This window comes from Perognathus longimembris, chromosome 2 (genome assembly GCF_023159225.1).
Source record: "Perognathus longimembris pacificus isolate PPM17 chromosome 2, ASM2315922v1, whole genome shotgun sequence".
NCBI lineage: Eukaryota > Metazoa > Chordata > Mammalia > Rodentia > Heteromyidae > Perognathus > Perognathus longimembris.
The window spans coordinates 142,599,433-142,625,502 of NC_063162.1; the positions used below are offsets into that span (position 1 = coordinate 142,599,433).

A 26,070-nucleotide genomic window follows, 5' to 3' on the forward strand; every position below is an offset into this window, starting at 1 on the left:
AAATATGGGTGTTCGGAGCCGTGCAATTAACATTGTTGATCTTCGAGACTTATGTAGAACAACAAACCCCACAACTGCATGACACATTCTTTGAAGTACTGCCAAACACTACCAAAAATTGGCCAGGAGATGACTCTTAGTGCCAAGAAGTAGAAGTCATCAAAATACGTCTGCAGAAAACAATACATAGGAACAGATAGCAGAAAGACAATTAGAGGCTAGCAGAAGCCACATTTCCTAATAACACACACACACACACACACACACACACACACACACACACACACACACTCCAGATTAACCACGTATGTATGCATGTCTGTAATCCCAGAACTCAGGTGGAAATGGTGGGAAAATCATGAATTTGAAGTCAGCCTAGGCTGCATAGCAAGACCTTATCTACCACCTCCTCTCCCCCCAAGAAAAGCAATTAGAAAAACCTCTCTATGTTTGCAAAGTAAGAAATAGATTTCAGATCCAGACACATGCAGGATTAAGAACCAGGACCCAGGTAGGAAATGACTTTAGCCTAAGGCTGCAAAACCAGCCTTGTCTGAGCCATGGTGTGTGTGTGTGTGTGTGTGTGTGTGTGTGTGTGTGTGTGTGTGTGTGTGTGTGTGGTGTGTGTGTGTGTTACTCTGTGTGTGTGTGTGTTGTGTCTGTGTGTCTGTGTCTGTGTGTTTGAGAGTACTGGGGTTTGAACTCAAGGCCTCACCTTCTTGTGTTGTTTTTTGTTGTTGTTAGTTTGTTTTTTCTGCTCAAGGCTGGCACTCTACCACTTGAGCCACTTTTCTACTTCCAGCATTTTGCTGGCTACTTGGAAATAAAAGTCTCATGGACTTTTCTGCCTGGACTCCCTTCAAACCATGATCCTCAGATCTCAGCCTCCTGAGTAGCTGGGATTACAGGAGAGAGCTACCGGTGCCTAGCCCCACCGTTTTCTATTGAGGTTTGGGATAGACAGGTAAGTGGATTACTGAGGGACCTGTTCAAAGCCATTCCCAAAGTGTGGACTCCGCACCTTCCCAACCTTGTTACATTTACCTGCTCTGAAGTGGCATCTCAAGGTCAGCTGAAAGAATAACTTTATTTCTACTAACTAAATTTGCTCTTGGCAAAGAAAGCCATGTGGGAAATCGTCCATCTCATCTCTGACCAGAAGTTAGAGGAGAGCAGACATGGTGGCTTATATGCAGGACCATGATTTCTCCTTGCAAGTTGTTCTTGGCAGCTCTTTGGGGAAAATTAGTGGGGGGGGAAAAAGTTATTCTTTCCTTTGGCCAGCCTCTCCCCAGCTCTTTCCACTCCCTCTCTTTGGCCTGGCATTCTAAATTCTAAAGAAAAGACTCCCTAAATGGTCATCTAATGACCTTTGTCACCCACTCCTTAAGTCTTGAGTCCCAAGAATATGCCTGTTTAAAATAGAACAGGGGCTAGGAATATGGGCTAGTGGTAAAGTGCTCACCTCGTATACATGAAGCACTGGGTTCGATTCCTCAACACCATACATATAGAAAAAGCCAGAAGTGGTGCTTTGGCTCAAGTGGTAGAGTGAAAAGAAGGCAGGGACAGTGCTCAGGCCCTGAGTTCAAGCCCCAGGACTGGCAAAAAATAATAATAATAATAATAATAAAACAGAACAAAAGAGCCAGGCACTGGTGGCTCACAACTGTAATTCTAACTACTCAGGAAGCTGAGGATTGAGGTTCAAAGCCAGCCTGAACAGGAAAACCCATGAGACTCTTATCTGCAATTAACCACCAGAAAATCTGAGGTGGAGTTGTGGCTCAAGTGGTAGCATACTAGCCTTGAGCACAAAAGTTCAGGGTCAGCACCCAGGCCCTGAGTTCAAACCCCAGGACCAACACACATACACACACACACACACACACACACACACACACACATACACACACACACACATATACACAAAATGTTCCTGTTGAGGTTGTTACAGAAAGGAATTGGGTTTTTTTGTTTGTTTGTTTGTTTTTGTTTTTTTTGTTTTTTGCCAGTGCTGGGCCTTGAACTCAGGGCCTAAGCACTGTCCCTGGCTTCTTTTTGCTCAAGGTTAGCACTCTGCCACTTGAGCCACAGCGCCACTTCTGGCTATTTTCTATATATGTGGTGCTAGGGAACCAAACCCAGGGCTTCATGTATACAAGTCAAACACTCTTGCCATGAGGCCATATCCCCAGCCCTATAGAAAGTTATTGGGAGCAGTAGAAAGACCCTGGTCAGAGTGCAGGCTTCCTGCTCTGCTTCTCCTTTTCTTTGTGCCTCCAAGACCTCCAGTGTGAAGCTTTGAGGTTGAGCCTCTCAACTCAAGCCTCCCTTCTCAAGATTACCAGCCTTCAACAACCTGATTCTTCCCCACCAACTCTTGCCTCCCAAATAGTGGCTTTCAAATTGTGGGCATCTGGGACCTGACTTTCAAAAACATCCTCAGGATGGATTTTTTTTTTAATTAACTAGAGATGAAAGCCTCAAATTCCAAGGTCAGGATGGATAATAGAATTGTCTTCAGCTGGAAAGAGGTGTCCCAAAGACTTGCCCATTCCAGATCAGACCAAATACTGGATGTCAGGCAGACACCGTGGTTCACACCTATAATCCTGGAAACTCTGGAGGCTGAGATCAGGAGGATCAAAGTTGGAGACCAACATCAGGCAAAAGGTTACTGAGATTTCCATCTCAGTATCTTCCGTCCACAAGTTGGATGTGGTATTGTGTGCCTATGACCTCAGATATCTGGGAAACATAGATAGGAGGATTAATTAAAGTCTGAGGCCATAATATCCGTCATCTACAGAGAACTCAAAAAACTAAGCCCCTCCAAGCCCAGTAAACCAATTAGGAAATGGGCAAAGGAGCTAAAGAGAGACTTCACAAGAGAAGAAATAAAAATGGCAAAGAAACATATGAGGAAATGTTCAACATCCCTGGTAGTAAAGGAAATGCAAATAAAAACAACCCTGAGATACCACCTCACTCCAGTTAGAATGGCCTATACGCTGAACTCAGGAAACAACAAATGCTGGAGGGGGTGCGGGGAAAGAGGAACCCTTCTCCATTGTTGGTGGGAGTGCAAATTAGTACAACCACTTTGGAGAACAGTATGGAGGTTTCTCAAAAAGCTCAATATAGACCTACCCTATGACCCAGCCATACCACTCCTAGGCATCTATCCTGAACAACAGGCCTCAAGATATCAAAAAGACATCTGCACTTCCATGTTTATCGCTGCACAAATTCACAATAGCCAAAATATGGAAACAACCCAGATGCCCCTCTACAGATGAATGGATCCAAAAAATGTGGTACCTATACACAATGGAATACTACATAGCGATTAGGAATGATAAAATATTGGTATTCGCAGGGAAATGGTCAGAACTTGAACAAAGAATGTTGAGCGAGACAAGCCTAGAACATAGAAAACAAAGGGGCATGATCTCCTTGATATATGACTGTTAAGGTGGGGGTAAGGGGGGAACAGTAGAGACCAGGTCTGCAAAACAAAAAACTTCTTGTCAAATGATATTTCCCACAGATTTGGGTCAGCGACCTTACATTATGTAACTAAGACCAAACAACTACTGAACATAAAAAGGTCTAAAATAGACCTCTCAGTGGATCACAATAGCTCAAAAGCTATGAATGTATGATCATATAAGACAAGGATAAGCAAACTCTATTGTTGACGTTATATTTAAAGTTCTAGGTGAATTTCCTTTGGCATATACCATGTGGCTACTGTATATGTTTTTGGTACACTGTGTATTGTATATATGCCTACCTGATCTAGGGAAGGGAAAGAAAAACGAGGTGTAAGAGATCACAAGAAATGTACACACTGCCCTATTATGTAACTGTACCCCTTTTGCACAACACCTTGTCAACAAAATTTAAATAATAAATAAATTTTTTTTTAAAAAGTCTGAGGCCTGCCCCAGGTAAACAATAGCAACACAACAAAAACCTCGAATATGGGGCTGGGGATATAGCCTAGTGGCAAGAGTGCCTGCCTCGGATACAGAGGCCCTAGGTTCGATTCCCCAGCACCACATATACAGAAAATGGCCAGAGGTGGCGCTGTGGCTCAAGTGGCAGAGTGCTAGCCTTGAGCGGGAAGAAGCCAGGGACAGTGCTCAGGCCCTGAGTCCAAGGCCCAGGACTGGCCAAAAAAAAAAAAAAACCTCGAATATCTTAGCCAAAAAGTAACTAAAGCAAGAAAAGGGCAGAGGTATGGTTCACGTGGTAGAATGCCTGAGAACAGGAGTTCAGAACCTAAATTCAAAAAAACAATGCATATTTGTATGTGTGTATAAACAGACAGAGAAGTAGACACTGCATATTTTGTGTGTCTGTGTGCCAGTCCTGGGCTTGTCTTGAACTCAGAGCCTGGGCAGTGTCCCTGCCACACCTCCACTTCTGGCTTTTGGCGGGGGCGGGGGGGGGGGGTTAGTGGAAATAAAAGAGTCTCCTAGCCTTTCCTGCCTGGGCTGGCTTCGAATCGTTATCCTCAGGTCTCAGCCTCCTAAGAAGCTAGGATTATAGTTGTGAATCACCAATGCCCAGCTTTCCAAAGAAATCTTATCAGAAAACTCAGAAGAAAACTGGAGGCAGCAAAGACACTAGACCCCACTCCTACCATTAGCAGAGGCCTGATACTTGACACCGCTGGACTGGACAGGTTTTTGGTTTGTTTTTTTTTTTTAATAAAGTATGTGTAATCAAACACCCAGTTCAACCATTGAAGAAGAAAGAGATCTGGAGAAGGTGCCCACAGAATGTCTAGCTTTGAGCAAGGCAATTTCCTGGTGCCTGCTCCAAAGTAAACGGGTGGGAATGTGGGCGAGGGCTAGAGACACTCGTGGCTCCCCGCAGTTCCCAGTTGTAGACCAGTTGTGGACAGCGTCTTCTGGAGGTACTCAGAAGAATGGCAAGCAGCCCTCTGAGAAGAGAGGAGCCGTCAGGGGCCAGGCAAGTCCATCCAATCTTAGGATAGTAAAGTACTTTCTTCTGTTGGTAAGAGAATGTTTGCCTATCGTTTTTCTGCCAGCAGTTAATGTCAAGTCAAAATAAAAGCCAAGCACCAGTGGCTCACACCTGTAATCCTAGCTACTCAGGAGACTAAGATCTGGGGGTTGTAGGTTCAAAGCCAATCCCAGGCAGGAAAGTCTGTGTGACTATTATCTCTAATTAAGCACACACACACACACACACACACACACACACACACACACACACACAAAGAACTGTGGTTCCAGTGGTAGAGTGTTAAGTCCGGTCATTTAAAATATTTCTAGATGGGCTGGGGATATAGCCTAGTGGCAAGAGTGCCTGCCTCGGATACACGAGGCCCTAGGTTCGATTCCCCAGCACCACATATACAGAAAACGGCCAGAAGCGGCGCTGTGGCTCAAGTGGCAGAGTGCTAGCCTTGAGCGGGAAGAAGCCAGGGACAGTGCTCAGGCCCTGAGTCCAAGGCCCAGGACTGGCCAAAAAAAAAAAAAAAATATATATATATATATATATATATATATATATATATATATATATATATATTTCTAGGTCCCAGGTTATTTTGGAGAGAAACACACTGCTCATATCAAGCATTCATCCTGTATTACACTGTTTCTGTTTAAACATTTGAGCTGAACAGCTTATCTTGGCTCTTGAAGTCATTGCTTATGTTACCCAGGTTTGGAGGGGCGGGGATATTGTTTGGATTTGGGATCTGAAAACATTTAGGTCAAAACAGTTTGGGGAACCTTCTTGCAAACCCTGTAGATTCCCCAATGTACTGTTACCTCTGTGGCCAGCTGGATAAATCAGGACTGTGTGAGGAAGACAAGGATGAAGAATTTGTCTTCCTTCTAAGGGAGCCTGCAAAGAAAATTCATCCTGGGATTGCATTGGCAGAAGGAAAAATTAAAACAACTAGATCTATTTGTGGTTCTAGAATGAAGCACCACCTCATTCCATAAACCAGAGCACAAGAGTCGCTTGCTGTTAGGGACAGAAAGGGCTAAAGAAAGCAGAAACAAAGTACCTAGGTGTTTCAAAGTTACTTTCCGTGGGGGGGGGGGGGCTCCCACCTGTAATCCTAGCTACTCCGGAGAATTGTGTAATCTGAGGATCATGGTTTCAGGGTACAAAACCAGTCCAGACAGAAAAGTTCCTGAAACTCTTACCTTCAATTAACAACCAAAAATCTGGAAGTGAAGATATGGTTTGAGTAACAGAGTGGCAGCCTTCAGCAAAGAAATCTAAGGGACAGCATGCAGGCCCTGAGTTCAAGGACCAGTAAGAAAGAAAAGAAGCAGGGTACCGATGGCTCACACCTGTCATCCTAGCTACTCAGAAGGCTGAGCTCTAAGGATAGCAGTTCAAAGCCAGCCATGAGACTCTTATCTCTGATTAACCACTCAGAAACTGGAAGTGGCACTGTGGCTCAAGTGGTAGAGCACTAGCCTTGAGCACAAAGACACTCAGGGACAGGGCCCAGGCCCTGAGTTCAAGCCCCATGACTAACAAAAAGAACAATAGCTCAATAGCTATGTACATATGATCACATAAGATGATGCTAAGTGAAATGAACTCCAAGTCATGGAATTAAGTGGTTTATTGTTGTTGTTGTTTTCAACATACTACGTGAAATTATGCCTTTTTCTTTTGTTGTTCTTCCCTATGGTTTTACACCTGATGTCACTGTAACTGATTTTGGTACCCTAGGTACCAAAACTAGGGAAGGGAGAGAAAAATGGGGGAGGAGGCAACAAGTTTGATAAGAAATGTACTCAATACTTTACCTATGAAACTGTAATCCCTCTGTATGACACATTGACAATATTTTTTTAAAAGAAAGAGAGAGGAAGGGAGGGAGGGAGAAAGGGAAAGAAAAAGAGAAAGAGAAGGAAAATACTGATTAGTAAACAATGAGTTACTGGGTTTTTTTTGTACCTGGCTTCTTTACCTTTTTTATTTTTTCCTTATCTTTCCTTATTTTGGGGGAGGTGAAGTGAACATCTTAGTGTTCATTCAATAGCATGAAATCGTAACATGAGTGACATCATTTTTAGTATTAACTTATTTTATGGTTATTATAGAAGTGATGTACGGAGAGATTACAATTACCTGAGTCAGGTAACGAGTACCTTTCCTTCCGTTCAGTGCCTGCTGCTCCCTCATTCTCTCCCAGGCCCTCCCTCCCATCTCCATCCACGGAAGGTAGAGTTCACTTTCATCAGTGTCCAGTGAGCTCCATGCTTCACTTTTTCCCCTTTTCCCCCTGAGTTTGGTACCCTCCTCCACCCTTTCAATGATGTACACTTGAATACACCATACGCAAGGAGAAGACAGAATCATCAGGGCCCTGGACCCAATCTCTAAGAATAAGAAAAATAAGAAAGAAAAAATTAAACAAACCAACAACGAGCGGTCCTGCTCCGCTGGTCTTGTCCGCATTGGTGGCCATGATATGCTTTTCACACTGGCCACCAGAAAGCTCAAGAGACAGGCAGAGAAGAGCTCTAAACTCACTCCTGACTCTACGTTCTAGCTCCTATCCTACATTTCTTCTCATTCATTTCAAACTTATTTTGTCTACCCCTATCCATTTATTTTGTCCCGCTCTAAGTAAGTGTCTTTTAACCCTTTTGTGGATCAAGGAGGAATATAAGTACGTCAATCAGCCAACAATGATGTTATTCCATTAAAGGGTTTATAAAACCACCTTTCACACCTTGTTTTGGCATTTCCCATTCATTGTGAGCCATGTATTATGATAGAGGTTAATGTTTACTAAGTTTTTCACATCTACATTATCACAAAAAGAAATCTGAGACAGATGTTAGTGCCCTGTTACCTTTTTTGTTTTGTTTTGTTTTGTTTTTGCCAGTCCTGCCTGGGGCTTGAGCTCAGGACCTGAGCACTGTCCTAGGCTTCTTTTTGCTCAAGGCTAGCACTCTACCACTTGAGCCACAGTGCCATTTCTGGCCTTTTCTGTGTATGTGGTGCTGAGGAATCGAACCCAGGGCTTCATGCATGCTAGGCAAGCACTCTACCACTAAGCCACATTTCCAGCCCTACCCTGTTATTTTTCAAATAAGGAAATTAATTCATTAAGAAATGATGGGTTTGCCAGGCTCTAGTGGCTCATGCCTATAATCCTAGCTACTCAAGAGGCTGAGATCTGAGGATCTTGGTTCAAAGCCAGCCCACAGACAGCATCCAGACCCTGAGATCAAGCTCCATGACTGACAGATAGATAGATAGATAGATAGATAGATAGATAGATAGATAGATAGATAGATAGATAGATAGACAGACAGAGAGAGAGACAGATAGATTCATTTAAAATTATGCCAAGGTAGGGAAGAATTAGCATGGTAGTTTATTCTTATAATCTCAATTACTCAGGAAGCAGAGATCAGAAGGATCACAGTTCAAGGCTAGCCTGGACAAAAACTTAGCAAGACCCCATCCCAACCAATATTCTAGCAGTGGCTGTCATCATAGCTACAGAGAAAACAAAACTAGGAGTGTAGGCCTGGGTAAAACCTCTAGACCTTACTCAGAAAAATACCTAACACTGCCAGGCGCCGGAGGCTCACACCTGTCATCCTAGCCACTCAGGAGACCAAGACTTGAGGATCACAGTTCAAAGCCAACCCAAACACTAAAGTCCATGAGACTTTTCTCCAATTAACCACCAGAAAACCAGAAGGGAGCTGTAGCTCAGTGGTGGAGCGCTAGCCTTGAGCAACAGAGCCCGGGGGCAGCGCCCAGGCCCCGAGTTCAACAACAACACACCAATAGAAACTAGGTTCACGAGCATGATAATACTATAGATGCACACAGTGTACTTAGAACAAGTTCGATTCCCTTAACTCCTCCTCCCTCTCACACCCCTTTTCAAACAGTGCTTGGTGGGTTTCCCTATGCTTTTCATGTGTCACACAAGCTGGCCCCACACTCACAAGCCTCCTGCCTCCGCCGCCACAGTGCTGGGATTACAGGGCGCCACCACAGGGGCTTTGCCAACACACGGGCCCAAGATCAGACCTCACACTCTCTACCCAGCTGGGCCCTAGTGAGCTGCTATTGGTTTGGAGGCCGGGTCTCAGCCATGTAGTCCAGACCTGCTTCTCCCTCGTGATTCTCCTCCCTCAGCCTCCAGAGAGCCCGGAAACAGGCATCCTTCACCACACCCAGCTAGCTACACAGCTTGTTTATTGACTTATTTATTTAGTCGGTGGTGGGGCTTGAACTCTGGGCCTGGGCTCTGTCCCTGAGCTCTTCAGCTCAAGGCTAGCACTCTACAACTTGAGTCACATCACCACTTCCTGTTTTCTTGTGGTTCATTAGAGATAAGAATCTCACAGCCTTTCCTGTCCCAGCTGGCTTTGGACCTTGATCCTCAGATCTCAGCTTGCTTGCATAGCTAGGATTACAGACCTAAGCCACCGACACCCAGCTACACAGCTCTTTTGTTGTTGTTGTGCCAGTCCTGGGGCTTGAACTCAGGACCCGAACACTGTCCTTTGCTTCTTTTTGCTCAAGGCTAGCACTCTACCACTTGAGCCACAGCACCACTTCCGGCTTTTTCTGTTTATGTGGTGCTGGGGAATCGAACCCAGGGCTTCATGTATACGAGGCGAGCACTCTTGCCACTAGGCCATATCCCCAGCCCCCCCCCTACATAGCTTTGAAGTCACCATCTCCACTGTGAAATGCTGTGTGCATTTGCCAGCCCCCAACCCCACGGCTTCACACGCTTCATGGAAATCTCCTCAACAGATTTAATTCATTGCGGTGTCAGTATTATTTGTATTAGTTATTATTATTTTGCCCACGTCATCTCACTGAAGTGTGAACTCCTTCAGGATGGAAGCTGTGTTGTCTTGCCTCAAAGTCCCCTCCCAAAGGCCCGGAAGATCATGGCCTCTTGGTCACTGGTGAATGTCCAGCCAGTGCCTTTGAGGTGCCAGACTTTGAAGTCAGGCCCCACCACGTGAACCCCATTTTAGAATCGAACCCTGAGCCAATCAGATTTGTACCTGTGTGCTAATCTTGCTTGCACAGCTGATTGTTGTAACCTTGTTCTTTGCCTTTATAAGCCCTGTGTAATCACAGCTCGGGGCTCCCTCCTAACCTCCACTGTGTCGGTGGGTAGGACGAGGCCCGAGTTGGCAGCTCGTTAAATAAAGCCTTGCCTTGCTTTTGCATTTCGGAGTGTCTGAATCTCGGTGGTCTTCTTGGGGGTGGTCTTGCAACTTGGCACAACATTTGGGGGCTCGTCCGGGATAGCCCCAGAGACCCCGAGATCCCAGACTCCGAAGGTAAGAAAACAGCGCTGTTCATTTGTCTTGTCTGTCTGTTTTGCTTTTGCTTATACTTGTAGGGCGCGAGTCAGTTTGGTTTTTGGCTGGAACTGACCAGGAGGACCTCCTAAACGAGACTCAACCCGCCCACCTTGTACTTGGGTCTGCTCCTTCTGCTTATCTGGCAGGAGGTTGTGGGCCAACTTGGGTCCACTCCTCCCGTACCCTGGCAGGAGGTTGTGGGCCAACTTGGGAGATCTCCAACTCGTAACTCGGGTCCACTCCTTCTGCACCCTTGCAGGAGGTTGTGGGCCAACTCGGGTCCACTCCTTCTTACAGGAGGTTGTGGGCCAACTCGGGTCCATTCCTTCTGCACCCTTGTAGGAGGTTGTGGGCCAGCTTGGGAGATCTCCAACTCGTAACTTTTCTTAGGCCTGTGTGTTTTCCTCCTTTTGTATTCATTGTTTTGTTTTTGTAGCCTTTTGGAAGAAATTTGGAAGTAAAATTGTCCTAAATAATTATTGCAAAGTGAGAAAAGGAGAATTATGGCTACCAAAATGTTTAATTGCCATTCCAGCTTCTTTGTAGGTTTTTTTGTAACAGTTTCCAGCAGGCCCACAGAGAAGCACAGGTGATTCCTACAAGTTTGTCAAGATCTAATACTGACCCTTAATAAGTTCCAGGTAAGAGAGCATGCTTAAAAACTACTTCTGTGTGGACCACCTTGTTGCTTATAATTGGAGTAAAGTGGCCCCTTATAAGACTCATTGATCTGAATCTGCGGTTCGAAGCCAGCCCGGGCAAAGAAAGGTCCCTGTGAGAGACTTGTCTCTAATCAGCCAGCAGAGTGCTGGGAACGGAGTGGTGTGGAGCTCAAAAGTGGTACGGTGCTAGTCTTGAGCTGGAGAGCTGAGGGACAGCACTCAGGCCCTGAGTCCAAGTCGAAAGTCACTCCTCCTGGGACAAAAGTGATGGAGCATCCAGAGGCAGTAAGCCACTGCTTGGATGGCAGAGATGGTGTCAGATCCTAGAGTCACTACTGTTGGCCTTTCAAAAGTTAAAGCCGGGAAGTCCTAGAAGAATAGTTCATAAGCATGCCTTTCCAATGCCCATGTCTGTCTACTGGGCAGGAATTTACCAGTCATCTGTGAGAGTGGTTAGTAAGGGTAAGTTTGTCAAATGAGAGGATAGATTAAAATCTCACCCCCCCGCATTTACTCAAAGCCCTGACTGGCAGTAAGAATTTTAAGCTGATACATCTGTTTAGGAAAGAAAGCTTGTAGACCTGAGATTGTGTTGTGTCCTTATTGAGATCTGTTAAAGGCCTGTCAGCTTGCCAATGCCCCCAATCAACAGATTAACCACGGTGGAGGGGACCCTGGACGGCATCGCCACTTGAGTTCATTGCTTCCACGCCAGGCCAGCTGACCCCTTTGCCCTGGATGACAACTACCGTGATGGAACATGGGAGGTCTCCAAGCACCCAGCTGGGCCGCTTCGCCTTTGCCTCAAGAAAAGAAAGTTAGACTGAATATTGTTATAATTTTCTTTTTGCCTTCTTTCCTTACTACCCTGGCTAGTGTTGATGTCATTTTGGCAGCTCACTCCAAAGTGAGGTGACCCCCTTATTTTAGGTAGTTTTGAGCTTGCTCAGGAATACGGGTATAGCCACCCGACCCTTAGAGCACAGTTGAGAAGTTTATGTATTATTTTGTTGCTTACATTTGGATACTAAACACTATAGAGCTAATGGTAAGTCTGTATAGCTGAAAGTTAATTTTCAGTTTGCAGCAATCCTGCAGTCCCTTGGAAAAGTAGACTAAGGTTATAGGTTCCTGGCTAGGTAAGGTCAACGCCCCTGAGTCAGCCTGAAGAAATTACAGAAGATGGATGATCTTCACCCATCAGCCCCCCTTTAAAATCAAGGGACCAGAGTTGTTTTTGGGAAGATGAGGCAGGATAAACTAGAGACATGCAGAACAGAGGTACAGAGAATATTCTTGTAAGAAATGGTGACAGGCCCTTTGGTTACTACATTGGGTCCTACTGGCCCATGCCTTACCTCTATATCATCCCCTAGACATGCAAGCCATTGAAATGGACAGAATGGAGCCATGATTGGCTCCCAAGGTACCAAAAAGAAAAAGGGGGAAATGAGGTGCCAGACTTTGAAGTCAGGCCCCACCACGTGAACCCCATTTTAGAATCGAACCCTGAGCCAATCAGATTTGTACCTGTGTGCTAATCTTGCTTGCACAGCTGATTGTTGTAACCTTGTTCTTTGCCTTTATAAGCCCTGTGTAATCACAGCTCGGGGCTCCCTCCTAACCTCCACTGTGTCGGTGGGTAGGACGAGGCCCGAGTTGGCAGCTCGTTAAATAAAGCCTTGCCTTGCTTTTGCATTTCGGAGTGTCTGAATCTCGGTGGTCTTCTTGGGGGTGGTCTTGCAACTTGGCACAACACCTTCTGCGTACACCTAAGATCAGCCTTGCTAAGCACATGGCTCGGCCCCAGGTCCTGCAGCAAGGACCACTCACGACTGACGGGGAACTGAGACGGAAGGGCCACCTCCTTGTCCACGCACTGCAAGAGGGACTCACGGGCCCTTCCACACCGGATCCCACCCCTCACTCTTACCAGGCCCGTGCGTGCCAGAACACAGAACGCCACGCACGTCTCCAGCTGTGCCACGCTGGTCTCCACAGGCAACACTGTCCCTTACACGCGCCTGTCCTCCCACCGGCACAACCCAGCAACTCCCTAACCCCCCCCCCCCAACTCTCCACACCCAAGCCCTGTATGGGTGTGGCTCTTGTGGTAGAATGGCTGCCTAGCGAGCACAAGGCTCTGAGTTCAAATCTCAATTCCACCAAAAAGAATGCAAATGTCACTTCTTCTGTCCCTCTCAGACACTAGTCAGTGCCGTTCTTCTATTTCCCTGTGGAAGACACCCAGATTTGAGTCATACTGCATCGTGTGATGTCACTTTGCATCAAAACTCTCTTCTACCCCGTGCTAGTGGCTCACGTCTGTCATCCTAGCTACTCGGGAGGCTGCTAAATTATCCATAGTTCCAGTCTTCCATTGGGAGTCTTCAAATGTATTCCTTATGGGTAAGATTTTTCCTCCCTCCCTCCCTCCCTCCCTCCTTCCCTCCCTTCCTCCCTCCCTTCCTTCCTTTCCTTCTCTCTTTCTCTGGACAGTTCTGAGGTTTGGAATCAGAGCCTTGTACTTGCTAAGCAGGCACTCTGCCCCTTGAGCCATGCCCCCATGCCCCCGTGTTCCTGTTTTATTATTGTTGTTGTTGTTGTTATTATTATTGTCAGTCATGGGGCTTGAACTCAGGGCCTGGGCATTGTCCTTGGGCATTTTGCTCTACCACTTTGAGTCAGCTCCACTTTCAGTTTTGGGGTGGTTAATTGGAAATAAAAGTCTCAGGGACTTTCCTGCCCGGGCTAGCTACGAACCACGATCCTCATTTCTCAGCCTCCCGGAGTAGCTAGGATTCCAGGCAAGAGACAGAGCACCCAGCTTTGTTTCTGCTCTAGCCTGTAGACAGAGCTCCAACCAAGTTACTACTTAGTTCAAAATCTTCCCAGATCCTCCCCTTGGGCTTGCTGAGGCTGAGGTCACACTGACCTCTAAGCACCATCCTGCCCCGCCGGCCCAACCTTCCACCCATCAGCCCTCTTCTCTCCACCTGTCAAAACCCTGCCCGTGCCTCAAGGTCCAATTCAAATACATTTCTTCATCTAGCCCCTCGCTAAAGAGCAGATGTGGCCTCTTGCTGATGACACCAAAAGTACTTAGCCTGCAGGTTCTGAAACATTGCAGCTGTCTGTAATAGAGAGAGTGTGTGTGTATGTACTGGGACTTAAACTCAGGCTGGCACTGTGCCACTTGAGGCTCAACTCAATTTCCAGCTTTTTTTCTGGCTCATTGGAGATCAGAGTCTTACAGACTTTCCTACTTGGGCTGGCCTTAAACCTTGATCCTCAGATCTCAGCCTCCGGAGTAGCAAGGATTATAGGCGTGGCTCAGGAATGCATTTTGAAGGAAGGTATTTGAAGACTTTAGCCTGGAACTAGGCGCAGACTAGGTGCTTGGTAACTATTGGGACTAAACGGGATACAGAATTCTTGATCTGCCACAAGCTAGAAGAGACAGCACACAGAAGGAACTCACAGGATCCTGCCCTCCCTCCTGTCCTTTTTCTCTACAGGGACAATTTTGACTCAAGAAAGAGAGTCTCACCTTGTCCCTCCTCCCCACCCCTCCTCGGGTGTGACAGGTGAAGTGCTCTTGGCTCCACCCCCTTTCAAATCCCCCATTCCAAGCTCCAGCAGGCCACAGTCACCTTAACAGCACTTGGCACCTACAACACCAGGGCCTCAGCCCCCCAAGCTTCCCTGCCTGGCCATGGCCGGGGCCGGGGCCTCCCTCCGCAGCGCACAGCTCCTCACCTGCGCCCCGACGGCCGCAGCCCTGCTCCTCAGCCTGGTCTTCGCCTCCCTCCACTCGGCGCGCTGGGCAGGTAGTGGTGAGCTGTGTTCTTGGCTGCGCTGGGGAGGGAGAAAAGCGGGAGGGGGCGGATTCCTGGGCCAGGGTTGGTCCTGCAAAGGAAAGAGGAAACTGAACCTTCGGGTCTGAAGGATTAAGCAGGGAGTGGGGGGGGGGGGTGGGTGTTGGGCTGGCCAAGACAAAGATCAAACACGCAGCAACTCCGCTAGGACAGAAGCAGCCACGGCCGTTAGCTTAATAGCAATCAATATGTTTTAGGAGAGATTTATGTATTCTATAATTCTAGTAACATGAATATGTAATCATAATTATTATTTCCTAGTGCCTGTGATACTAGCTACTCAGGAGCTACTCAGTCTCCTGTTCAAAGACAGCCTAAGCAGAAAAGTCTGTGAGGCTCTATCTCCAATTAACCACCCGAAAGCCAAAAGTGGAGCTGTGTGGTACAAGTGGGAGAGCGCCAGCCTTGAGTAAAAATACAAAGCTCAGAGTTAGTAACCAGGCCCCGAGTTCAAGCCCCACTACAGGAACACACACACACACACACACACACACACACACACACACACACACACATCATACAACTAATAATAATAATAATTTACCAGACTCTTCCCTGTCAGAGGACTAAATTGGTCTACAGCAACGCGATTTGGCCGGCTGGTGGCCCCTTCTGCTCCTCTGGGGCCTGGTTCTTGAACCTTCGCTTTCTTCCCTTCCGCTCTGTCCTCCCAACCCCGACCTCCTCTACTTCCACAGGTGAGCTCCCTGTTCAATGTCCACCCCTCTCTGGCCTCCCTGGGGCTTGAGAAATGTGGGACTTTCACCCCGCTGCCTCCTGGGGCCTGGGTTCTCCCTGGCTGGGGGCTGAATCGCTGCACAGAGAGGTTTTGCGTCCACATTCCTGCCTCTGGTTTGATCTTGTCCTGCCTCGTCTCTGAGCACTGTCTGCCCTGCTCTGACACACTCCCCCTCTCAAGCCACCCCTTCCCCCCCCCCCCCCCCCGCAATCCTGTATATCTCCATCATCCGCAGAGTCTCCCCTGTAACCACTGCCTGGAGACTGGGGAGGGCTTTTCCTCTCCAAGCCACCCACCTCCCTGAAGCATCTACAACCTCCAAGCTGTGTGACCTTGAAGAAATGACTTCAGGTCTCTGTGCCCCAGGTTCCTCAGTGCTGATTTATAGGGTTGTTGGTAAGGAAGAAGGAGATGACTGCTTGTAAAGAGCTTAGGATGAAGTCAGGCACCGGTGGCTCACGTCTCTAATCCTAGCTACTCTGGAGACTGAGATCTGAGGATTATGGTTTGAAGCCAGCCTGAGCAGGAAAGTTCTTGATAGTCCTACCTGCAAGGAACCATGAAAAAATCCTAAAGTAGATCTATGGTAGAGAGGTAGCCTGGAGCACAAACGCCCAGGGACAGTGCCCAGGTCCAGAGTTCAAGCCCCAAGACAAGCAGGAAGGAAGGGAGGGAGGGAGGGAGGGAGGGAGGAAGGAAGGAAAGAAGGAAGGAAGGAAGGAAAGGAGGGAGGGAGGAAGGAAGAAAGAGAGAAAGACACCACAGAACTTAAAATAACATAGCAAGGGGTAAACAGGTCATATGGCAATTATGATTAGCAAGTATGTCTTTCCACCTTCATCTCCCCCACCAATTAAGGGTAGTGTGTGTGTGTGTGTGTGTGTGTGTGTGTGTGTGTGTGTGTGTGTATGTATGTGTGTGTTTCTAGTGCCTGGCTAATGACAGTGACTCACACTTTGGAGGGAGAGTGTGATGTTTGAATGTTTAGGCTGTTCCAGCAGAAGCATATACAGCTGGAGCTATGTGGCTGATAAAGATGGTGACCCCAAGTGACTTTACCTGATTCCAGTATCTACTCACCTAGGTGTTTTCTGGGAAGAACAGCTCCCCGCTAGGTGTAGAGGAGAGGTGAAAGTCAGGCCCCCTGGGAGTTGTTTGGTGTTGCAGGAAAATATTAATGTCGAGGAATCAACTTCTCCAAAACAAAGACCAGAGCTCTAAGCCACCTTGCCCGATGTCAATAATTAACAGTAACAAGCAGATTGCATCAAGGTAATTACCATACCTGAAGCAGTGGCTTGGGGATTGGATGGCACAACTGGTCTGGGAAGCAGTTTCCTAGCTTTGGCTAAACAACAACTTTCTTCCTTTTACTGCTTGACCAGATTCTTTGAAGGACGAGCTGACCTCAAGCCATAGGGGGTGAATGGATTGATGGCCTGAATGATTTCCCCAAAGAAGCAAATTGAACAAAATACAATTTCTAGAAAGGTCTTCAAAATCAATCTCTTGGTACTGATGCGAATAAGAAGACTTGGTTTTTTGTACCTATGTAGCCCAGGCTGACCTAGAACTAGAGACTCCCCTGTCTCTGCCTCTGACTACTGGGATGACAAACCTGTACCACCACTATGCCCAGCTAATAGAATTTTCTCAGCTGGCGAGACTGTTCCAATAGGGTTCTGCCAATATGGCGGCCCCTAGCCCACAGAGGATGATTTCCTGGCCCATGTTTATGGATCAAGGGACATATCCTGTCCATCTCTTTGCTTGGGTGATGTACAATTTTGGGGGATGACCATATTGACAGTCAGGCCAAGGACCATTGGCTCACACCTGTAATCCTAGCTACTCAGAAGGCTGGGATCTGAGGATCAGGGTTGTAAGCTAGACTCTTAACTTCCAACTAATCAATAACAACAACAACAACAACAAAAATCAGAAGTAGAGATATGGCTCAAGTGGTAGAATACCGTCCTTGAGCAGAAAAGGCTAAATGCAGGAACCTGAGTTCAAATTGACCTACCATAAAAGAATCATGGTCGGATTTCAATGTTTCTTGGTTCAAGTCTGGGAAAGAAATTGAAGATGACATGAGATGGCATTTCAGATTTTCCAGTGATTGTTTCAGGAGCTACTAAAAGGTCTGTTCTATAGCTATGCCTATCTACAGTAGAGAATCCAAAAATACCTTCTGGTAGCCCCAATCACTGGAGGACCACGAAAGGCAAACACAGAGCCTCTCTGAGTGCTGGAAGTGTGGCAAGAAATCAACTGTCACTGGTTCTCTTGCCTAAAACCAATGCCACGGCAGGGGGGAGGGGGGAGGTCAGGGGACTGGAAATTTATATTCACATAGTTCTGAATGCTGGAAGTCAAGGTCAAGGCCGCTGCAGGTTTGGTCTCTCCCAAGAGCTCCCTCCTTAGCTTGCAGACAGCTCCTCTCGCAGCCTTTCCCTGTGCCCCTGCATTGTGAGCGCCTCCTCTTCCTCCTAGAAGGGCACCAGTCCTGTTGGACTAGGACTCACCCCAATGACCTCATCTGACTTAAACATCCTCTTTTTTGAGGATTGTGGGGGCTTGAACTTGGGGCCTGGGGGCTATCCCTGAGCTCTTTTTTGCTCAGGGCTAGCTAGTGCTGTCTCTTGAGCCACAGCTCCACTTCCAGTTTCCTGGTGGCTAATTGGAGATAAGAGTCTCACAGACTTCCTTGCCTGGGTTGGCTTTGAACCGTGATCCTCAGACCTCAGCCTGCTGAGTAGCTAGGCTTATAGGCATGAGCCACCGGGGGTGGACTTACACATCTTTTTAAAGGCTCTGTTTCCAAATGTAGTCACACTGGGGGTTAGGATTTCAACATAGAAATGGAGATGCATAATACATTTCAGAGTTGGAGTTAGCTTCACGAAGCTTAGATGTGCCTGTAGTAGCATTTCTATTATCCCTGCATAACACTGCTGACACAAATAGGATTGCAGGTTCCATGCCTGGAAACAGTGTTTCCTTCTGCCTGACACTGTCTTCTGTCTTCTCTTTCAGAAGCCAGCAGCAGCAGCAACTTGACCTTGACTGCCCACCACCCCGCCCCTGCGCCCCTGGAGCCATGCCCCAGTAAGCTGCCCCTGCCGTCCGCCCTCACCCCAGCACACGCTGCTTCGTCTCCTTGTTACTTGCACAAAGTCTCTCTTGGCTTTCAGTGGAATCCAGGCTTGTGATCTCTGACAGGAACGGATTCAATGACCCCATTCCCTGCTCGGGTGGGTGCAGATGCTTCTGTCAAAGCTTGGAGATGAAAGTCCATAAAAACCAGCCTGCTCGACTTCTGCCCAAGGCAGGGCCTGGGTTTTGATACCTTGTATTTATTTATGATCATTCCATATGTGAATCTTTCCAGTGGCAAGGAGCTCAGAAAGTCTTATGCAGCGTGGTTACACATAGCTAATCGAGATTGGCTTTAAGTCTGGTCCCACAGCAAATGAACAAAGGTATTCACTTCTGGGCTTTTATAAAGAAAAGCAACAGAGCTGGGCGCTGGTGGCTCGAGCCTATAATCCTAGCTACTCTGAAGGCTGAGATCACAGGATCGCAGCTGGAAGCCTGCTCAAGCAGGGACATCATGATTCTCTTTCCAATTTATCAGTAAAAAGCCACTGTCTCACTGGTAGAGAGCCAGCCTTGAGTGAAAAAAAAAAAAAAGCACTCAGGCCCAGAGTTCAAGCCCCAGTACTAGCACACACACACACACACACACACACACGCACACACACACACACACACACATAATAATGTACAGAGGCTGAGAACATGGCTTTAGAGTCTTACAAACTGAGGTTTAAGTTTTATTTCTGCCATCTTATGGCCTTAGATTCTTCTCCTAAAATGGGAATCCTTGTATTTAGCAGATAACTAGCTAGAAGAATAGCTCAGGGGCACATGCATGTTTGAGGCTCCGGGTTCGATCCCTAGCACCAAAATCATGGTAGCATCATCATCTTCATTGCTATCTTGCGAGCAGTACAGAAGGCACCAGTGTGACCTCACGTAGCAGGTGCGGGTAAACGCCAGCTGTCGGCACTGGGAATATGGCCTAGTGGCAAGAATGCTTGCCTCGTATACATGAAGCCCAGGGTTCGATTCCTCAGCACCACATATATAGAAAATGGCCAGAAGTGGCACTGTGGCTCAAGTGGCGGAGTGCTAGCCTTGAGCAAAAAGAAGCCAGGGACAGTGCTCAGGCCCTGAGTTCATGGCCCAGGACTGGCAATAATAATAATAATAATAATAATAATAATAATAATAATAATAATAAACGCCAGCTGTCACCTCGCTGATGATCTTAGCGGCCCTGGAGTGAAGGCTGACAGCCATCCCCCTCCCCCTTCTCTCCCCTCCTGGCCAGATGTGGACTTCTGCCCACAAGCAGCTCTGTGTTGCCGCACCGGCGTGGATGGGTATGGCTGGATCGCGGCCGCTGTGGGCTGGAGTCTTTGGTTCCTCACCCTCATCCTGCTGTGTGTGGACAAACTGATGAAGCTGACTCCGGAGGAGCCCAAGGACCTGGCGGCATGAGCCCACCCTCCCTGCCTCCCTCCCTCCCTCCCGTTCCTCCTACATGCTCTACCACAGCAGGAAGGCAAGAGGGACCCAGCACTGCCTTCGTGCTGGGCTCCAAGGTGCCCTTTGCAGTCTGCGGGGCTCTGTCCTGGAGGAAAGCCCTCCGAGATCACTCTTGCTGTAGCTGCACTCGGGAAGTACACAGGAAGCTGACTTGGTCTTTCAGTGGACATACTACAGAGCACATCACTGGCTTCGGTCTCTTACCAAGCCCCCCTCACCCTCCTTCCTTCAGCCCTGTGCCCAGTCCCTCTCCATCTTATTGCCCACTCCCCCCCCCCAACCAGCACCCCTGCATGGCCTTCCTCAGACTGTGCCAGGGAAATTTCATTCTGTTCCCTCTGTGCATGGGTGGGGCAAGGGATATACATAGGAATTTTCTAGACCTTCCACTCAGTTTTGCTGTGAACCTAAAAGTACTCTATAAAATACAGTCCTACCATCTTAGGCAAGTGTAGTGCTACATACCTATAATCCCAGCTTCTCCGGACAGAGAGGTAAGAGGATTGAGGTTCAAGCCCAACCTGAGTAACATTGGTTTGGGAGAAAAACTAACTCTGGGTGCTGGTGGCTCACGCCTGCAATCCTAGCAACTCAAGAGGCTGAGATCTGAGGATCATGGTTCAAAGCCAGCTCGGGCAGAAAAGTCTGTGAAACTCTTATCTCCAATTAACCACCAGAGGCTGGGAATATGGCCTAGTGGCAAGAGTGCTTGCCTAGTATACATGAAACCCTGGGTTCCCAAGCACCACATATATAGAAAACAGCCAAAGTGGCGCTGTGGCTCAAGTGGCAGAGTGCTAGCCTTGAGCGGGAAGAAGCCAGGGACAGTGCTCAGGCCCTGAGTCCAAGGCCCAGGACTGCCAAAAACAAAAACAAACAAACCAAAAAAAAAGCCAATTAACCACCAGAAAACCAGAAGTGGTGCTGTGGCTCAAAGTGGTAGAGCGATAGCCTTAAGTGTCAGGGACAGCAACCAGGCCCAGAGTTCAAACCCCACAACCAATTAAAGAAAAGAAAAGGTAAAAGGGCTTGGGGGAGGCATAGCTTAAGTGAAGGTAGAGTTTAATTTCTAGTAATGCACACTCATACACCCCCACACACCTAATTTAGAACTATCTAGGTGTCAGTATCACTCTAGAGAAGAGTGGGGTGGTTTTTGTTTTGAGGGGTTTGAATTTTTGTCTTTGGTTTTTGGTTTAGCATGGTACTTGGGTTTGAACTCAAGACTTTGTGCTTTGCCTTTTGAACCATACCCCCAATCCCGAAGGGTGGTATTCAAGGCATCAAGTTAGACACCTTTAAGTTTAAAATCTCTGGTTAAAAAAAAAAAAAGATACCCTGATCTATTGTACTACTGCATCAAACTAATACATAAATCACTTGATCTATTCTTTAGAACACTTACACTGATCAACTACCAGGATAATCATGTTTCCTTTACTCTTTAAGAGAACTACATACAATTCTTTGAGGAACACCGAAGACTGGTTTCAGGTGTGGAGGCCAGCCCTCCTTCCTGTGAAGGCTCTGGGTTTGTGGATGGCTGGTCGAAGGGTGTAGTTGATCCCACGTTAGCCCATGTCACAGGGTCCCCGTTGGTCTCTGCAAAGTCCCCTCATTTCAGCGTATTCCCTTTCTCCCAATTGTCAGCAGTCCTATGGGCCCCTGTTCAAGGCGAGACATTATCGTAAGCTCAGACCTTAGCTCTCTACCTGAACTGAGTGTCTAGCTGCAGCCCTGGGCTCCCTCATGAGAAAATAGGAGGTTCAATAGCTCCATCCCCGGGGAGACAGACCTTCCCTTAACTCAAAGCCCCATTTTCCATATCACACGAGGCTGAAAAGTTCACAGTGCCCTTCCTGAACCTGTGGTCAAAGGTACCTGGGAAATAATGTCAGGCACAGGATCTCACGGGGCTGGGGGAATGGAATCCATTTATTGAATTTAATGCGACTTTGGAGCGTGCCTTGCTATTGGATTGCATCAAAGTTATCATTTTCCCCTTGAATGTGAGTGGTTTTTTTTAAATAGCCATCCATAAAATCCCAGGGAGTATACATCTTAATTAAATTGAAATATTAAATGTATTCTCCTGTTCCTGTATTCATGGTTGTTGATTTTTTTTCCCTCTCTCTCTCTGTCTCTCTGTCTCTCTCTTTGCTGGGCCTGGAACTTGAACTCAGGCCCTGGGTAATGTCCCTGAGCTTTTTTTTTTTTTTCTCAAGGCTAGTGTTCTACCACTTGAGCTACAGCCCCACTTCTAGCTTTTTGGTGCTTACTTGGAGATATATCGGCAGACATTTTCCTGCCCAGCCTGGCTTTCAGCCACAATCCTCAGATCTCATCCTCCTGAGTAGCTAGAGTTATAGACATGAGCTTCCAGTGCTCAGTGGTAGATTTTTCTTTCCACACTGCTGCTATGCTTAGGATGGCCAAGTATGGCCAAGTATGACGAGACAATACAAAGAAAGAAATGTGTTTAAGAAGGAACTCTGTGATGGGATTTTTTGAAACAATGAGACCACCAAGAACAGGAAGGTAAAATGCTGCCATCTAGTTCCGTGAGGATCTTCTAGCAGAGATCCAGGCTGGGAGGCTGGATCACGGCAGGTGGTCCACGAGATCAAGTGTTACAGGCTGGTGCCTCTCTACTCAGTGAGGACGTGGCTCTTCTGCACTGACTTACTGAGATCACAGTTACTTCTTTAACCAGGCCAAGACCTGCTTTCTGCAAGACCATGGTTCTATGTTTTAGAATACCAGAAAACAAGTCCAGTCTCTTGTTCCCATAACAACACATCAGTCATCCAAAACCAGATTTGTCTCGTGGCAAGACTTTGCTCTTGGTGGCAAATACTGGCTTGCAAGTTTCCCATTCAGGTCAGATGGTTTCCACTGTTTCCCTGGCTCTCCTCTGTGTCTCTCTCACCGAAGTCAAAAGCATTCCTCTCAAAACACAGGACCTAAATTCTTACAGTAACTGCAGGGTCATAGAAATTCTTACATTCACCACCCCGAAGCACAGACATTCTATTTGAAATTTGTTTTGTTTTGTTTTGTTTTGTTTTTCCGGCCAGTCCTGGGCTTGGACTCAGGGCCTGAGCACTGTCCCTGGCTTCCTTTTGCTCAAGGCTAGCACTCTGCCACTTGAGCCACAGCGCCCCTTCTGGCCATTTTCTGTATATGTGGTGCTGGGGAATCGAACCCAGGGCCTCATGTATACGAGGCAAGCTCTCTTGCCACTAGGCCATATCCCCAGCCCTCTATTTGAAATTTGGAGGCTACTGGAGTCTTACTTAATTTTGTGCTAGGGCTTGGATCTCAAGGCCTGGTGCTCTCTCGCTTGGCTTTTCCCCCCATCCAAGGCTGGTGCTCTACTCACCTCTATTTCTGACATTTATCTGGTTAACTGGAGTTAATAGTTTCTCAGATTTGTTTCCTTGGACTGGCTTCAAACCATGATCCTCAGATCTCAGGCTCCTGAGTAGCTAGGATTACAGGTGTGAACCACCAGCGCCTGGCCTAGCTGTTTAAGTGTCCCAGTACTCCTCATGACCCCCACCAATGATGCCGGTTAATACCCTCCAATCTTTTCTTACAAGTATTGTTACACCATAGTCCCTTTCCGCTATATGACAATGGGAGATTGTTGAAACTTAGGACTTCATATTAAATAAGAATAAAATTTAGACTTTTTTTTTCTTGGTAATGTGTTTTAGCCTGTCATTTTTCCCACCCAGCCCAATACTGTCCTTGCAAAATATTCAAGTATCTAAAAATTTAGTACATCAGAGCCAGCTGTGAACAGCACACAAATACACACAAATACAGCTTCTAGGCCAGAAGGCAGGAAGCTCAGAAGGTGAAAGGTCAACTATCCTGAGGGCACAGGACTGTGTCAGAGGCCAGGCCTCCTGCTGAAGTCTTTGCCCTGGGGAAGGGGTCTTGGGCTGGGTTGGAAACACATCCAGAGGCTTATGTGCCCAGCTAGGAGATGACCTTCTTGTCCTACAGAAAGGCTGAGTTGGGCACCATGTCCGATGTCTGTCATTCTAGCCATTCAGGTGGCTGAGATGTGAGGATCACAGTTCAAAGTCGGCCCAGTCAGGAAAGTCCATGAGATTTAAGGTCAATGAACAACCAGAAAGCAGAAGTGCAACTGAGGCTCAAGTAGTAGAGCATTAGCCTTGAGCACAAAAGCTCAGAACAGCACCCAGGCCACAAGTTCAAGCTCCAGTACTGGCGCATGCACGCACGCGTGTGCACACACACACAGACACAGACACAGTTGGCTTTTTTTTTCTTTTTGCCAGTCCTGGGCCTTGAACTCAGGGGCACCTGGGCACTGTCCCTGAGCTACTTTTGCTCAAGGCTAGCACTCTACCACTTGAGCCACAGCGCCACTTCTGGCCTTTTCTGTTTATGTGGTGCTGAGGAATCGATCCCAGGGCCTCATGCATGCTAGGCAAGCACTCTACTGCCAAGCCACATTCCCAGCCCCACACAGATTTTTTTTCCAACAGTTTCTCCAGAGCAGCTAGCTGTGTGCTAAGATCTCAGGGCTGCCTCTCCATTAAAGCCAAAGCTGGGCCACACAGCTGTCCATCTCTGCCACCAATGGGGACCAGGACACAGAACAAGGTAGAAGGGGCGGGCTCTTTGGTGGACAGCGAGCCACAGGTGCCATTTTCCTTCCCCAGTTCCTCTCCTGACTCTCTCCAAGGACATCTCCCACAGATTCCTAATTCCTCTGCTTCCCCGCCCCCCACCCCGTCCCTTGTGAACTCTTGAGTCTAAACCCACAGCTGACTGTAAGGTCACTTACAAAGCAAAGCATCTGGTTCATGCAATAAGATTAAGTTGGCTGACATTTATTCACTTACTTAGGTATTTATTTCATGTGGGTTTTTCTGGAGACAGGATCTTCAGTGATTCCCTGTAGGTCAGGTTGGCTTTGAGCTGACAAACTTACGCCTCAGTCTCTGAGGCCCAGTCTCACAGGGATTACAGCATTGGGCACCATGCCTGGCTTTATTAGTGATCTCATTATGATTTTTATTAGCATACATTAGTTGTACAAGAAGGAATGTTAGTGTAACCTTCCTATGTACACATATTCTATAATCTAATCAAATTCACACCCTCCCATCCACCACTGACCCTATGTTCTCTACTCTCTTCTAAAACATTGTTGACATACTTCATTGTCCTTATAAATGTAAATAAATGACTTAATCCATATTTGTCTTCCTTTCTGGCTCACTTACTTGCTTATTTATTATTTATCTATGCCAGTATTGGGGCTTGAACTCAGGGCCTGTGCCAATTGAGCCACAGCTCAACTGTGGGGTTTATGTTTTGTTTTTGTTTTGTGTGGTTAACTGGAGATAAAAGTCTCATAGACATGGCTTTAAACCATGATCCTCAGACCTCAGCCTCCTGAATAGCTAGGATTCTAGGCATGAGCCACTATCGCCCAGTATCACTTTCCTTATTTATTTTGGTTTTGTTTTGTTTTTTGCCAGTCCTGGGGCTTGAACTCAGGGCCTGAGCACTGTCCCTGGCTTCTTTTTGCTCCAGACTAGCACTCTGCTACTTAGCCACAGCGCCACTTCCGGCTTTTTCTATATATGTGGTGCTGAGGAATCGAACCCAGGGCTTCATGTATACGAGACGAGCACTTTACCACTAGGCCATATTCCCAGCACCTCGCTTTATTTTTTTTAAGACAAAAATTTACTATAATTTTGATGCTAGTATCTAGTGGCAGAGTTATACTGGTATATTTATTTCCTTTGTTT

The 26,070-nt window shown here is 47.1% G+C and overlaps 2 protein-coding genes and 1 long non-coding RNA gene across 3 annotated transcripts in view; 2 read left to right on the plus strand and 1 right to left on the minus strand.

Moving 5' to 3' along the window:
* The window catches only part of Atp6v0a4 (ATPase H+ transporting V0 subunit a4), a 63,606-nt gene extending 48,692 nt beyond the window's left edge, over window positions 1–14,914 (minus strand). The window contains exon 1 of the mRNA XM_048340293.1: window positions 14,795–14,914. The gene's annotated coding sequence lies outside the window, so the exon portion shown is untranslated. The remainder of the gene's footprint in view (window positions 1–14,794) is intronic.
* On the plus strand, window positions 327–22,356 carry LOC125347195. The gene is made up of 3 exons (XR_007210128.1): window positions 327–338; window positions 11,346–11,350; window positions 22,174–22,356. It is a non-coding gene; the product is annotated as an uncharacterized LOC125347195 (long non-coding RNA).
* On the plus strand, window positions 14,704–20,408 carry Tmem213 (transmembrane protein 213). Its single transcript, XM_048340296.1, has 3 exons — window positions 14,704–14,865; window positions 18,692–18,763; window positions 20,052–20,408. Exons 1-3 carry the CDS (start codon window positions 14,751–14,753, stop codon window positions 20,219–20,221), a joined length of 357 nt encoding a protein of 118 aa, XP_048196253.1. The 5' UTR covers window positions 14,704–14,750; the 3' UTR covers window positions 20,222–20,408.
* Window positions 22,357–26,070: the final 3,714 nt, after the last annotated feature.

Excerpts from the sequence above, each read along its gene's own strand:
- Tmem213 (XM_048340296.1), top strand. The coding sequence starts at position 14,751 with ATGGCCGGGGCCGGGGCCTCCCTCCGCAGCGCACAGCTCCTCACCTGC. Across the intron at positions 14,866-18,691 it reads CCACTCGGCGCGCTGGGCAG|AAGCCAGCAGCAGCAGCAAC; the intron begins GTAGTGGTGAGC and ends CTTCTCTTTCAG. Across the intron at positions 18,764-20,051 it reads GCCCCTGGAGCCATGCCCCA|ATGTGGACTTCTGCCCACAA; the intron begins GTAAGCTGCCCC and ends CCTCCTGGCCAG.